The sequence below is a fragment of the Eupeodes corollae genome, chromosome 1 (assembly GCF_945859685.1).
Source record: "Eupeodes corollae chromosome 1, idEupCoro1.1, whole genome shotgun sequence".
Lineage (NCBI taxonomy): Eukaryota > Metazoa > Arthropoda > Insecta > Diptera > Syrphidae > Eupeodes > Eupeodes corollae.
Window position 1 is genome coordinate 83,125,896 of NC_079147.1, and position 14,867 is coordinate 83,140,762.

Genomic DNA, 14,867 nt, shown 5'->3' on the forward strand with positions numbered 1-14,867 from the left:
TCTTATCCTTTTTAAACGTTATTTTAACGGACTTTGCCCTAGTGAAATAGCCAGTTGGATTTTGTCCCCTTTAACTATTTAACCGTAATACCCACGTTTCTCGGAATGCCCATCAGTTTACCCTTGAACCCAGTTTCGGACGTACTGTTAAGCACAAAGATTCTTTTTCAAGCCGCACTGCACGAATACTTCGCAGGCTCAATATTTTCCACTCAAAACAATTTGCAGACGTTCAAAATCATTATGCATCGGTATCTTCTTTCTAATCTTATCCTCATTTCCTATAACTTCACTATAAACAAAATTACCTTTAACGTTCTTTTTATTTCATACACAGTGTTTTTTTTTTTATTTTATTAATGTTTTAGAAGAACGAAAAATAAACAAAAACGTCTTAAAATTTAATTTCAGTCCCTACTGTAATTTGTGTGTGGATAATAACATTTTATTATTAATCATTAAAATTTTACCAAAATTAACTTAAACTAATATTTCCAAGATTCCACTAAACTTAACAATAACATATAACCTGTTTTGTTTTCTTAAGAATATATCAGGCAAAAAGGTTTATACATAAATATATATAGAGACAAAAGCAATTAGATGCTTAATTTCCTTGTTTTTTTTGTTGTTTAATTATAATCACGTGTGTTTTATGAACAAAACAAAGAATATTATGAAATTTTAATGACCGCAATGAGATGATACGAGAGTTAAGCATAATCGAATATAACGATTTAGAACTTTCATTTTTTATTCTGTTTCGTTTCTTAGAAAAAAGTCATAAACATATGCTATCAGATGTCATTAAACTTAAAGACATTATAAACGTGTCGTGGGAAGAAGTTCGTCATTTATCTTCTAATTTGCATTTTTAATACTCCTACATTCAATCATTTAGAATGATCTCCGTACAATGATATCACAAAACAAAAACCTACCTACTGGTTTATATCTACCTATACCTAATATAACTTCCGAATATGTAAACAAACAACATTCAATTTAAATTCGAGTTTTGTTTACCTTCTGCAAAAAACCTTAAGTTCCACAAACTGCTGGTCTTTACTCTCTATCTCTTTTTCTCTCTCTCAATCCACATTCAGCAACAAAAATCATAAAAACAAGTTCGTAGCTTTTTTCTTCATTGCTCAGCTCTTTCGTTTTGTTCGGAATCGTCATTATACCGACCGTCTCATCAGCCCAACAATCACACGGCTATACTCTTCTTTAGCACCAAAACTTATTTCAGTAGTGAGATAGACGATCGTGCGTGTGGATAGGTTCGAGTTTGTTTTGTCTCAGATCGATTCTTGAAGATTGCTTCCAATTGGAAGATTTTAATTCTTAAGTGTTTTGTGTTGGTGAGAAATTAAATAAGAAATATCTCAAAATTAAATTTAAACAAAAATTTTAATAATTTAGTGGAAAAGGTTTTCATTTAAATTAATATAAAGTGAAAAAAGTGATTAAGAATTCAACTCACGGATGTGAAATCTCCCCTCGTATTGTGCACATTCCGTGAGAAATAATATCATTAATACCTACTCTAGCTGAAATAAAAAAAAAGTTATAAAACCTCTCTCTAAGTCGTCTATGAAGCTTCTATACCACCTCGCAGCTGTAAAATACACTTAGACTGGTTAAATGTGTATCTTATTCACTCTTATCCAACAAATAAGGTCTTTGTGCGGTTTTTATCATCTCATGGCGAAAGAGTGACGATAAATTTACCTGGTTTCAACTTTTTTATTTTTCATACCGATGCAGTACTGTTCGCGTGTACCTTGTCTCGGTATATTTGTATATGTCTTAGGTGAAAAAGAGAAATCGATTCGTATTATAGTCCGTCGACTTCGCCGTCAAGTTGTGATTTGTATCGTGCGTCCAACCGTTCGCCGAGTAATACATTTTTGTTGTATTGGATCGTGTTTTATACTTGCTTCAGCTTATCGGTGCACCTCATTCATAGATCAGAGGCAGAACAACATTGAAATGAAAGTCTTGGTCAGACGAGACAACATAATTGCAACTTGAATACTAGTAGACCATGTCCATTGTCCCTCCACTGTCAACTTATTAAGTCGGAGAATGTGGAAGTTGAAGGGAAAATAGTTGAAGAGAAAAAAAAGTATCTGATGAATTTAAATACATGTAAAGATACAAATTTTTAGAATTAAAACTTCATTGATGAGTTGATGGAAGGTTTAAGAAAGGAAGTTGAAAATTAAAACCAAACATGCAAACGAATGGTGATGTTAGATATTTGTTGTAATTTCACTTTCTGTTGTGTCAAGATTTATCACAGAAATCTTTGTTCTTCGATAATTTAAAGTCGTTGAAAAATGCGAAATAAATAAAAATAAATTTAAATATTTCATGACTTTTACAAATATTACATCAAAGTAAAGAGAGAATAGAACTCTTCAATAGAATGGAAAGTCAAAAATTATTTCGATACAGAAAAACATACTAATAGAAGTGAAAAGGTTTCCTCAATTTTAAGAGCTTCATCAATCATGTTTTTAAGGAATAAAGATATCACACCAAAAACATAAATGTTTAAGTACCACGCCAAGTTCGTCTGTGTTTAAAAAAGCTTGAACAAACAATTTACGAGTGCAGGTCTTATTCTTTATTTTCATTACACAACCAGCCAATTTAAAAATTGAATAGTTCTACGATGTCGAAAAGTGCTTCACAGTACTCACGATCAGCATTCAGTGAATCAGTTGCGGTTTTACAGTTTCTGAAGTTCTGTATCTCAGAATCGATTTTTGATATAAATTTGAAATTAAATTAAGTGGATGTCTTCAGCAGGTGTATTAAATATGACAAATCCTTAGTTCTAACTTTTTCATGGTTCTCAAGTTAAAGGGCGTCTAAAAGCTGATAAGCTTGATTCATTAATTAGGCAATAGTGCCAGAACTTGGGTGAGCACTATTTTGCCATTTGATACAAAAATTATACTACTTTGCGTGACATACAATCTATGTCTTAGCCCATTTAATTAAGCTTTTAATTAAATTCAATTAAGTGTGTACCTACCAGTCTTGTAAAAGAATTCAATCTTTTAGGAGTGCATTCTTTTATGATTCCAATATAAAGATTGCATTCAATGAATTCCCATAAAGATTAAGACTTAAAATTGCGCAATCATTTGATGTTTACATCAACTTAAAATCTTTGCATTCTTAAGTGAAATTTCACTACACACTTTTGAAGTTTTTATTTTAATCTCTTGGTGTCTGACATTGAAAATCCGGGCCTGATACCGAAAATGTATGTTCAAGGTGTATCGGTCACTTTCTTGACGGTGTCTCAACCAAATCTCAAACGGCCCTCGATTGTCGATCGTCTCCTATGGAGCAGCAACTTAATATTCACTTCTGTTGGGTGCTGGGCCACAAAGAAATCACGGGAAATTGAAGAGCCGATAAACTCGCTAAAAGTGGAACCGTCTTGCCTATTTCATCTGAAAGGGATAAGATAGGTATACCGATACCTGCATGTAAACTTGTGCTAAAAGAAACAGCTTTTGCAATAGCAAACTCTATGTGCACAACTTACCAACATGCGCAGCCACAAAACTCATATGGCCTTCACTGGACCTAAAGCACTATAAGGACTTGTTATCTCACAGCAGTCTTCATATTAGCTCCCTAATAGGTGTCCTTACGAGACACTGTCTCATAGGCAGACACGCAATACGAGTTGGTGTAGCCTCAAATGACGTCTGCAGAAACTATATGGACGAAGAAGCAGAGGAAACCATCTCTCACCTTCCCTGAACTTGCCCTGCTCTTTCACTAAAACGCAAACTTCATCTGGGAGACTACTCTTTTGATTATCCCAGTGAACTAGCCAAAAAGGATATCAAATATCTCCTTCGCTTTATAAAAAGCTCAAAATGATTCGACTAGTAAGAAAAAATTATCTAGGTTAATGTCATATCACAAAGGGCCTTTTCTCTTGGCGTAAGTGTGTGGATTCGAAATGCGCAGCCCCGTTTACCTATCCTAACCTAACCATCGGTCACTTCTAAAATATTTTTTGTAGTGAAATTTCCCTCAAGAAATAAGAGGCTTTAAGCAAATACAAACAAATTGAAGGAAAATGGGATTTAAGAAAAACCTTTTGTAATCTTTAATTTAATTTTTTTCTTACAAAAAAAAAATACTTAAAAACTAACTAACCTAGAAGGTGTATAATCCTTAACCTTTCGAGATATAAGAACGATCGACAATTGTTTAAATATATAAAAACGTTATGGTAAAAGGTATTACGTGTCTTCAACGACCCAGTCAAGCTACCAGTATCTTTCGCGATTATAACGATCGAAATCTTTGAGGCATCATTACGCAGTATCTTAGGTCCGTATCTCTATTTACTAATTCAGAAGGTTCATATGGTATTTTTTTATCTGTAGCTCTTCTTGTCATATGGTATATTATCGGTACGTTCATTTAGTCGGACAAATAGCCAAGTCCATCTAGAAACAAGAAAGTCTCCGGAGGTATCTAAAAAAAATCCACCCATAAGTATGTTTTTGAAGTATTTGGGGTTAAAATAGAACATTGTCAATTCTGGACACACCGGAAGCATCCAAAAGTTTCTCGTTTAAAACGTAATGCCAAAAGTCAAAATGTGAGCTTCTATACATTTGCCTGAAATTTCTAAGACATTTTCTCTTAAACATTCGAAGCTTTCCTTATATCACGGATTAATATTCTTCCATACTGCACTAGCCTAAGTCAGAATTGGACGTATAAATGCTTGATAGCAAATAATTTTCATATCGGATCTCAGATAGTAAGAGAAGAAAAGGCGTTTAAGTGACATAAAGGACACTCATTCCTTTTGCAATTCATTTTTTACGTAATCATGACAGTATAAAGTGAACACCGAGGTACTTCACAACTGTCTTTGATTCGATGGGGAGACCCTCCGAGTTTATTATTTTAAGGTATTTCCAATTTCGTCTTAAATCTGAACAGTATGGTTTCACACTTAGTGTTATTTATTTTAAGCTTGCACTCCAAGAAAAATGATTGCAGCTTATCAAATTTTCTTTGCAGTTTTGTTTCAATATCTGCAATTCATCGTCAGCAAGCGCTTAATTTCACTTAATATGTCAGAAATATATAAACAAAACAAGTGAGGTGCCGAAACACTGCCCTGTGGCAAACCATTTGTGATACTAAAAACCATGGTTTTATTTTTTTGTCTATCTGTTACAACAAATTTCTTTTGTTTCACCATAGATGAAATTACTTTAACAAGATGGGACAGAAACTCGTACCGTATGAGTTTTAATAAAAACCCGTTGATCCAAACCATGTCGAAGGCTTTTTCGATATCTACGAAGCAGGCAGCTGTTCATTTCTTTGCGTTCAGATTAAATTTTACATCTGAAATGAGTTCTGTAACTGCGTTTCGCGGTATTAACTCCTTTTCTTCGTTTACGAACTGGATGGACTTAAAACTAACTATTTCAAAAATCTTCCCGATATTAGGTATTAGACTAATTGGTTTAAAGCTAGAAGGATCCTTTTTCTTATTTATTATTGGAAGAACTTTGGAAGTTTTCCAACAACTCGGGGAGTAACAGGTATTTAGCAAGTTGTTAAATATAGTGAAACTCTTAAAAGACTTCAAGTGAATATAACGGCTTCAAAAGAACAAAAAGAGTTAAAAAGGCTACAAGAATTAAGTGAATTCAAAGAACGAAAAGTGTTTGCAATCAATTGATAGCAGTCCAATTATTGGATACAAAATAATTGCAGTCTTTTTAAATTCAAATGATTGGTGATTTCAAAATTTAAAACCCCAATTTTTAGTCGAAATTAATGAATGCAATATCTAAGTTAAATTCAATTAATGATTTATAATCATTTCATTCCTAATAGATTGTATTCTTCGATATCTATCTTATTGACTCTAATTTCAAACAACTTTTCATCGAATCAAAAATATGAATTTTACAGGGTTATCCATTTTGCAGTTTCAAAAGTAAAGGGAAATGAAACACTACATCACTTAAATGACTAACACGTGATTTTCTGCAATCAAAGATTCTTTTGAGGTAATTTTCAAGCACTTTTTGGCACATTTTGGGTGGTATCTCAGCCTAACTGGACGAATGTTGGCTTTTAATTGCTCAAAAGTTAAGAGTTTATCTGCTTAAACATGGTTTTCTGCGTATTACCACAAAAAAAAGTCAATGATGTCAAATCGCATGATCTTAGTGGCCAGTTGATGTCTCTTCAAATAAAACCATATTAGCTCCTGTTGTGTTGAATGTGGACAGACAACAAAAAGTCGGTTAACATATAACCACAATGGCTTGCGTACACTTAATCCGTCATCAGCCGAATTTCGCTCGAATTTCGAAAGGAAAGGGAGCGCGTATACCACTGATTTGGCATCGTTCTATAACGCCCGATAACGCCCGGTAGTAAACGATCAACGAACATATTCCAAACATGTTTGGATTTATCGTCCTTTGTCGGGTCAATTCATACAATAAAGTTTACGAAAAAAAATTATAAAAAAATAACGAAAAATAAATTCATTGTATTCACAACAGGCCACCTCTCTGGGATAAATGTTCAAAAACTTATAACAACAGAGACATTGGTAAACAGCTATGGGCCGAAGATTCTTCAGAGATGGAACTGACTGAAATCGAGTATTTTAAGGGACCAATTCCAAAAAGAGTACACTTAGTGCATTGGGGCTTGAAGATCTGGTGCTGCGGCCAAAAACAAAAAGATTTGTTGGGCTTACTTCGACTTACTTTTATTTTAAACAAAACAAATGAAATAGGGAATCCCAGCCAAGAAGATGATACTTAACCTTAGCCAAAGGTATAACAGCCTGCTTTCCCAACGTTTTTGCAACCGGGAACCTTAACAGAATTCAAACTTGATACCCTATAACTTAAAATCAACGTTTTACTTCTCAAAGATTTGAAAGGTTTATGTAAATAACCATTGCACCATTTGATGGGTAGTAATTTCAAACCTTCAGTTCCTTTCTTTACGTAAATATTTCATTAACCCATACGTTGACGTATTAAATGACGGTATGAATTTCGAAAATATTTCTTTGACATCTTCCATTAAAAAAAATACTTGTACATAAAAGCTTCACAACTTTAGACTCTAGACCGATATCGTCCGTGGTGGGAAGCAGTGTATGCAGTCGAACGTTCGAGAATTTTGTCCAAATTGTTCCGAATCGATATCAGTACATAATTCGGTTTTAGTGTACGCGAGACGTAAGACTCTGACTTGACTTGAAGGTCCAATCACACCTCCGCTCTGGACCAAAGACTTTATCAAACAGTTCCTGTTTGTAGATGTTATGACCTCTTTTTAAATACTTGAGGATTCTCAGAACCTCAAATACAACAATTTTGTTAAGTAACATACCCACTAAATGAGAAGTGTGCTTCGTTTCTGAAGAAAATTGTGTTAGAAAAATCGCCGTCCACCGCCTGTTGTTAAAGCGCCCATTCGACTTATCTACGACATTGTAAATGGTCAGCTGGCTTCAGTTGTTGAGTAAACTGGACTTTAAAGAGATGTGGGTGTAGATCCAAATGCAAAATACGCCACAATGTGTTCTTAATCATGAGTAAGGCGAGGAATCGACACATTCAGGTCTTTGACAAAACTTTCACTTACAGCAGCAGTATTTTCAGTGGTACAAGTCAAACGATGATGCAAAGGCCTTACAATATCCGCAACCAATCCTTTTTTTCAATTTCTTCACAATTTCCAATTGCTTGCGTAGTTGGGCGATTATATAAACCATAATCTCCTCTTAAATCTTGATGATCTCAAGAATCACCCTTTCCACTGAAGGATGGACCGATAGTGGTATATTTAGGAATTCGCAATTTTACTTCTCCCAGAGGATGCCATGAATCCAGCATACATTTTGTTGTTTATTAATAAACATAACCTCAAAGTTCTTATATAAGTTTATATGTTTTTGAATTCTAGGAAGCGATAACTCCAAAACCTAGAAAAGTCAAATTCAAATTGTGACCATCAAAAAAGCTTCGAAAAATCCTTATTTGATTGTCAATTCCAAAACATGGTCGAATAATTTGCAATCAATGAAAGTTTCAAAAATATTTGCGCAATAACCTTTCAAAGCTCGAAAATTTCTATTTCAAAACCTGTTATTTCTTTCAAAAATCCATACAATTTAATATACTAAAAAAATGCTTCAACTGTTTTCCCCGTTTTCCATATGTCACAACAAAAAAGTAAAAACCCTCCATCGCACCATCAACACTGGCTCACCCTTATATTCAAGCAAATGTAAATTAAATTCTCCGTGCGGTAAAATTCAGATGAAAAGTGATAAAATTTATTGAAAATTTACAAAATACCAAACCTTACGGTCCCCTATTTCCATATATCTATTCTCCATTCTCATTTGGCGTATATATGTATATATTTTTTTTTTAGTTTTTATCAACAACCTAACCAAAAGTGTCAACAATTTATTTTAATTTATTTAACGTGAACTTTGCCAATTGAACTTTTTTACTTCCTCCTCCACCTCTTATCATTTTTCGTTTTTTAATTTTATTTGAAAAACACATATTTCATCGAAAAATTTGTAATTTAGAAAATTTATTCGACCACAACTAAGGACGTCGGGTCACTACGCTGTTGTCGGAATGGTGTAACGAAGCGCAGGACATGCCAAATAAAAAGATCAGAATACTCCTGATTCTGATTAAAGTGTCGCGCCGCCATTCAATTTTAAAGTGGAGGTGTGTTTGTTCGAATATGCATCTAGAAGTAGCCTTCCAATTTTTAATGAAAGTGCATGTTGAAATTTTGTATCTTTTGTTTTCATTTTTGGTGTCCGGTCCGGTTTTTAGTGAAAGTTTTTCTTTTTATTATGTTTTGATGAGTGGCAGTGTATAGCAATCAAAACAACAACAAAATAAAATCCTCTTTTATGTTTATGTTGTTTTGTTGTATGGTATCTAATTAATTTGATTTTATTCTGTTTTTTTTGTTAGCTTGCTCCCTTTACACCCCCTGGAATAATAATAATAAAACATTTCGATTGTGGTTCATTACATGCGTCATATCGTTCGTTATTCATGACACATAGTGAAGCGGGAAAAAGAGAGAAAGACTCTTACTGCCTCAATTAAATGTGATAATAATTATAAACCGCAAATGATATATGACATATACAGTGAGTTTTATAATAGCTACATAATTCTATCGTGCATTTTGTAAACTCGTAATTAATAAGTTTTGTGTGCCACGCGCCACGCGCCATCACCATACCGCACCGGTCGGTCGGTCGGGTGTTACACAATTCAATTTAGTGCAGGATAAGCACTCTTAACGCCCGCCAGCGGAACCGGATCCGGGGCCATATGTGCAACCGCATCATCATCACCATCGTCGTCGTCGTAGTCAGCATCATCAACAACATCATCATCATCTAGCCGCTAGACCTATACACAACATAAAATCAAAATTATAATAATATATTAGCCAGCATTTTATTATAAATTATTTTTTTGTTTGTGTTCCCGTGTCCTTTTTGTTGTTGTTGGTTTGGTAAAAAGTTTAAAATTAAATTTCGATTACCATGGATACGAAAACTGCAAACAGGACAAAATGGAATTTATTTGGGATTACAATTGCGGCAATGGTGTTTGCAGCTGTGGTCAAGCCAGGTGAGTTTTGCGTTATGTTTTTTTTTTAAATCAATGCAGCTTTGGATCATCCCCCATAACTTACTGCGGACCCTCCCTTTCTCTTTAGACAATTAAAAGGTATACACTTTTACAATATTTACACTCATCTTTCTGCTGGTGGCACCGGTGTGGTGTGCCTCATACCCTAAATATGGTTAAAGCAGACTTTTACAGCTAAAGACAAAATAATAGCAACATTTCTTACTTTTCCGTTTAACTGAGCGTTATAAAAAAGCTATATTATATTAATGGTTATTTTATTTAGTTATTTACATCAACAAGCTTTTCCAGCTTACAGATTATGAATTTTGAAAGTGGATATCAGTTACAAATAAGCTTTAAATAGGTCTCGATAAGTTATCAGTTAACATGGGACCTTATAGACAATACACTGAATTTTTTTGAGTATTAAGTTTAAAAGATAGTTTAAGGTCATCAGTGTAATGACAAAAAAATATCATTTATGACAATATTTTAAAGAAGAGGACCCAAATGGCTACCCTGTGGCACATGCGAGCTACATGCAATAAGCTGATAAAATAGAATTACTTCAAGACATTGTTGGCTAAAACATTCATTTGATATAAATCTTATTTATCTAAATATTTACATTAGAAAGCAAAGAATAAATGTGAATTTGGTTTCAGTTTCGCTATTGTTATAGAATCGCAGTTATTGCCTACCATAGGTAAAGAATGAGTTCTGCCGTTCGCTTTGAAAACCACTGTGAACCGCGACTTGGGTTCTTCTCTAGTTTCCTATATCTTCAAGATAAGATGACTAGTCCAAAAAGTAGTTGTCTTCGTGTTGCCCACATTTGAACGCTTATGAAAGCAGTTCGAAAACGAATACCACTAAAACCCTTAGTAAGAGAAAGATAATGTCCACAGAATTGGATATATTCACCAGAGCCATTTCAATACTGATTAGAGAGCATCTACACTTAAAGAGCTATCGACGTTCTATAGATCATATTTTAACACCTCTATTCTTAAAAGTTATTGTGGGAAGAGTCAAAGATGAGATGAGCATGAAATAATCCTTTTTTCGAAATCATTTTTAATCTTGAAGGAGTAACAAAGAAAACTATATGAAAAATAAAACTATCATTCTTAGGGTCAAAATAAACCATCATCACCGTTCTGTAATGATTTGATTGAAAGCCTTACTTCAAAGAGTCATACAACGCAAGTTTTGGGAACAAATATAAAAACGGTTGATAAATTGTTTAACAAAAATACCTTTTTCAATGAGGATAGATGAATTCTTCTTCAAGAATCTGGTGAGACAAACAAAACCAAGAGCACAAAAAATTGCTTTAGGGTCAAAATAGTAGATTTTAAAAAAGCTTAATATTGGCTCTTGCGAAGTCAATATTTTAATCCCTTAGTTTATTTTTTGTGGTCAGAGTTTGAGAGCATGCCACGAAGATTTCTTACAGGAATTTTTAAACTCTTAATATAGAGTAAAGGCCCTTTAACGTTGAGGCCATCAAAGTACAGTGGCACTCTCTGTTTCTGTTGATATTTTTGACACTGCTTACAACAGAGAGTGACACTACAGTTTGATGGCCACAACGTTTAAGGGCTTTAATGAAAGCTAAGGTTAGTCATTTCGAGTAAAACAATTTTCTTAATTTAACTTTTATGATGACCAAATAAATGAAACAACAATGAATAGAAAATAGTATATAATTTTTATCCTATGGTATTTCATACTTGTAACAGAACTTTTGGCACGACTACGTATTAACATTAATTTTACAAGACCACATTCCAATAAAATATGCTAAGATTTTGTTCAGAAATGTGGAGGGAAATCTAAACAGTTCCTGTATTTGCAGTAGGGTTGAATGGTTAATAGAGTTTAAAAGCCTTGCTAAGGTCGGTGTGAATTTTATCAACATGACTCTTTATATAACTGGTTTTTAACATTTAAAAATAAAGGTATATTAGATGTTGTAAAACGCCTTAGCTTAAATCTACGCTGAAGTTCCTATATTAGATTACCAAATCGTATTCTATTTTAGTTCTAATAATACTTTCAAAAACAATTATAAGCAATTGCTGGAAGCTTTAGAATTCCTTTATAGTTTTAATTGAAATTGTTAACTTAGGTTCATTAATAGCTAGAGTATTTTCCATTCATTGAGAAACATAGGTTAAGAAAAAGATTTATTAAATAAGTAAACCAATGGAAAACAAAACGAGTGCAGACCAATTACTGAGAAATAAAGTTGGTATACTAAAGGCTTCGGAAAATAATTGGTTTTGCGTATACGCATTGGAAAAAAAACTAAAAAATAATTCAAGTATTGAGGCATTTTTCGTTGCTCCAATATCTTGTTCAATTTTTTGTTATTAATAGAAATTTTTAGAAAAAAATCGTTTACAATGCCAAACTATGAACAAAAATCCAAGAACGCTGATTATCTCTTTAGCTTTATTTAAACTTCTTTGATAGTTTATAAAAAGTCTCATTTTAGATTGGAGAAACAAATTTTAAGGGAGGTGAAAAGGACTCTAATATACATTTTTTTCAAAATTCACGAAAACGGAACGTTTTTTTTTGAAAAAATACATTTGAACCTTTTAAAAATCAGCAAATATCGGATGAAGTATCATTTAGTTCTAAACAAATTCGTTAATCACGAAAAAGAGCGGAAGAGTAGAAATGTATGGAATTCACACACTTGGGTGATACTTACTTACTTACTTAGGTCCTCAGACCTTTTAAGTCCGTTGGGAACGCCTTAAGGGGCATAGGGCCTCTACTAGGCCCACACGCCATCGTGTACAGTTTCCGCAGATGTGTTTCAGCTTCCTCCAACTCTTGCCTAGTGACGCTAATACTGCTGTCCTGCGCCATGTGCTTCTCGGTCGTCAACCTCTTCTTTAAATAGGATGTCAAAGTCCATTAGATCCCTACGCTACCTGACAGAGCTGAGCGCAATTCTTCACTTATCACCAACAAAAACAATATTGGCGACATAATACAGCCCTGTCTGACTCCGCTTCGGATTTCAAAATCATCTGACAACCTACCTTCGTGCAGAACATGACACTTGAAGCTACTGATTTAATAATAAGATGCCTCTAAGATGCCTCTCCTCCGCAAATCTAACCAGATATACTCCCTGTTAACGTTATCAAAGGCCTTCTCGAAATCTATAAAGAGCAGGTGCAGTGGTGATCGATATTCAAGGCACTGTTCAATAATCCGCAGGGTGTTAATAGGATCAATACAGGAGGATCCAGCGTCGAATCCTGCTTGTTCGGCATCGATTGTGGCCTCGAGGTGTTCTCTTTTTAAGTGCTTAAATTGCGGAAACGATCTCATCTTTCCTGGAGGTGCGATGTGGATTCGGGAATTAGTTTCTTAAGGCGCTTCAGAAGGTATCAACTGCACGGTGTTTGCAAACACTCGGTTTAAAACCGAGAAAAAGTGTTTTGTCACCTTCTGACTTGCTCATCCACCTACTACTTCTTTCACCAGGTGTTGCTTTGAGCTGTGTGTACCAGTTAGCTCTTTGGTTATTCTGTAAACGGTCCTGCTGTCGCACCTGTTTGCAGTATCTTCTGCTTCTTGCGACAATGCGTTGATGTAGTTTCGCTTGTCGAGGCGCACACTGCGGTGAACCTCTCCCTTTTTCATGCGATACGAGGACTCCAGCTTGGTGATACTTTGTCAAACAAACATGATATGGAGGATAATTAATAAAAGTCATAAACAAAACAACGTATGTACTTGAAATACTACAGAAAGAGCCCACCGCTTTCTTTTCACATCTTGACGATACACCCGATACAATATATGAATATTTCAGTTCCAAAATATATGTCTCATTGCCATTCCTCATTGGAGGAGGTACTGATGCAACCCCTTATGAACCCCCAACCCTGACTCGAATGCTTACATAGGCACAGCAAAAAGTATTAGTCTGTTGTCTGACCCTAAACATGGAAAATCCGGCTCGAGGGACCAAAATTTTCCTTACAATATAAGTTAATTTACGGTTTATATTAATATGAAAATTCATTACTTTAGTTTGGATAATCTTTTCTTTATTTTAATAAACAACCTTTTTCATATCAAGAATCAAATGGAACTGTATGGTTTTTATATTTAACCTACAAATAACCTTCTTATACTGAATTGGTATAACATCCAAAAATTGTGTTAGTTAAGAAGACATTATATTGATGGTGGGTTGACATCAAGTTATGACAGAATGCAACAACGAAATTTGGACATCTTTAGCTTAAGAACTAACATTTTTTACTAAATGCACTACAAACCATTGTTTTCCTATTGTTTTCCTCCAAAACTATCAACTTCACTAAAAAGTATTAAATAGAAATAGATAGCTAGTTTTTATCAACAACATTTTTTGAAAAACCTTAAACTTTCGAATTATTTGCTAAAAATTATACTAAGAAATTATAGAAAAGGCCCTATGACACTCCCCCTTAACTTTTTCGAAATGAATACCAAATTTTGCTTTTTAGTAATGTTAGCAACAAATGAAGAAATATTAAGAAAATATCAACCCCTAACATTATATGGTTAAATTTTAGATTTGTTACCCTACACAAGTACCAAGGACATAATTACCAACAATTTAAATGTTGTTCCTATTTTTTGGCCATAACTGTAATTATTTTTACCTTTTAGATTCCTAATATGATTATGCAAGTCCTACTGAGAACCTATACCTATCGAGAGAGTATAAATGGTGGAAAAGTTGGATGCTTATGTTGTGTAATACAAAATATTATGCATGCATATATGCATCAGCATACCTTTCCCATATATGTTATGTTATGGGTTTTTCGAGGTTTTCAATGCATTTTGTTTATTTTTCAATTAACTGATTTAGAGGCAGATTAGATAATTATCCCTTGTGGCCTTGTTCAAAAGCTGGTTTCAATTACGCAAAATTGCCAATTTCTCTACCAACTTAATATGCACACAAAACAACTTCATATATGCAAAATGCATGCATATATGCAACCATAAGAGGAGGTATAAAATCGTTTCATTTTTGAACAATTATTTTAGGTTAAATTTTAAATTTGATATTATGTGTGTACCATCAATTTTAATACCTATACATGC

The 14,867-nt window shown here is 33.8% G+C and overlaps 1 protein-coding gene across 1 annotated transcript in view; it reads left to right on the top strand.

Moving 5' to 3' along the window:
- Positions 1-1,213: 1,213 nt before the first annotated feature.
- LOC129940811 (tyrosine kinase receptor Cad96Ca) overlaps positions 1,214-14,867 on the top strand; it is a 310,897-nt gene continuing 297,243 nt past the window's right edge. The window contains exons 1-2 of the mRNA XM_056049311.1: positions 1,214-1,364; positions 9,054-9,728. Coding sequence (XP_055905286.1) covers positions 9,641-9,728 — 88 coding nt within the window. The 5' untranslated portion in view covers positions 1,214-1,364; positions 9,054-9,640. The remainder of the gene's footprint in view (positions 1,365-9,053; positions 9,729-14,867) is intronic.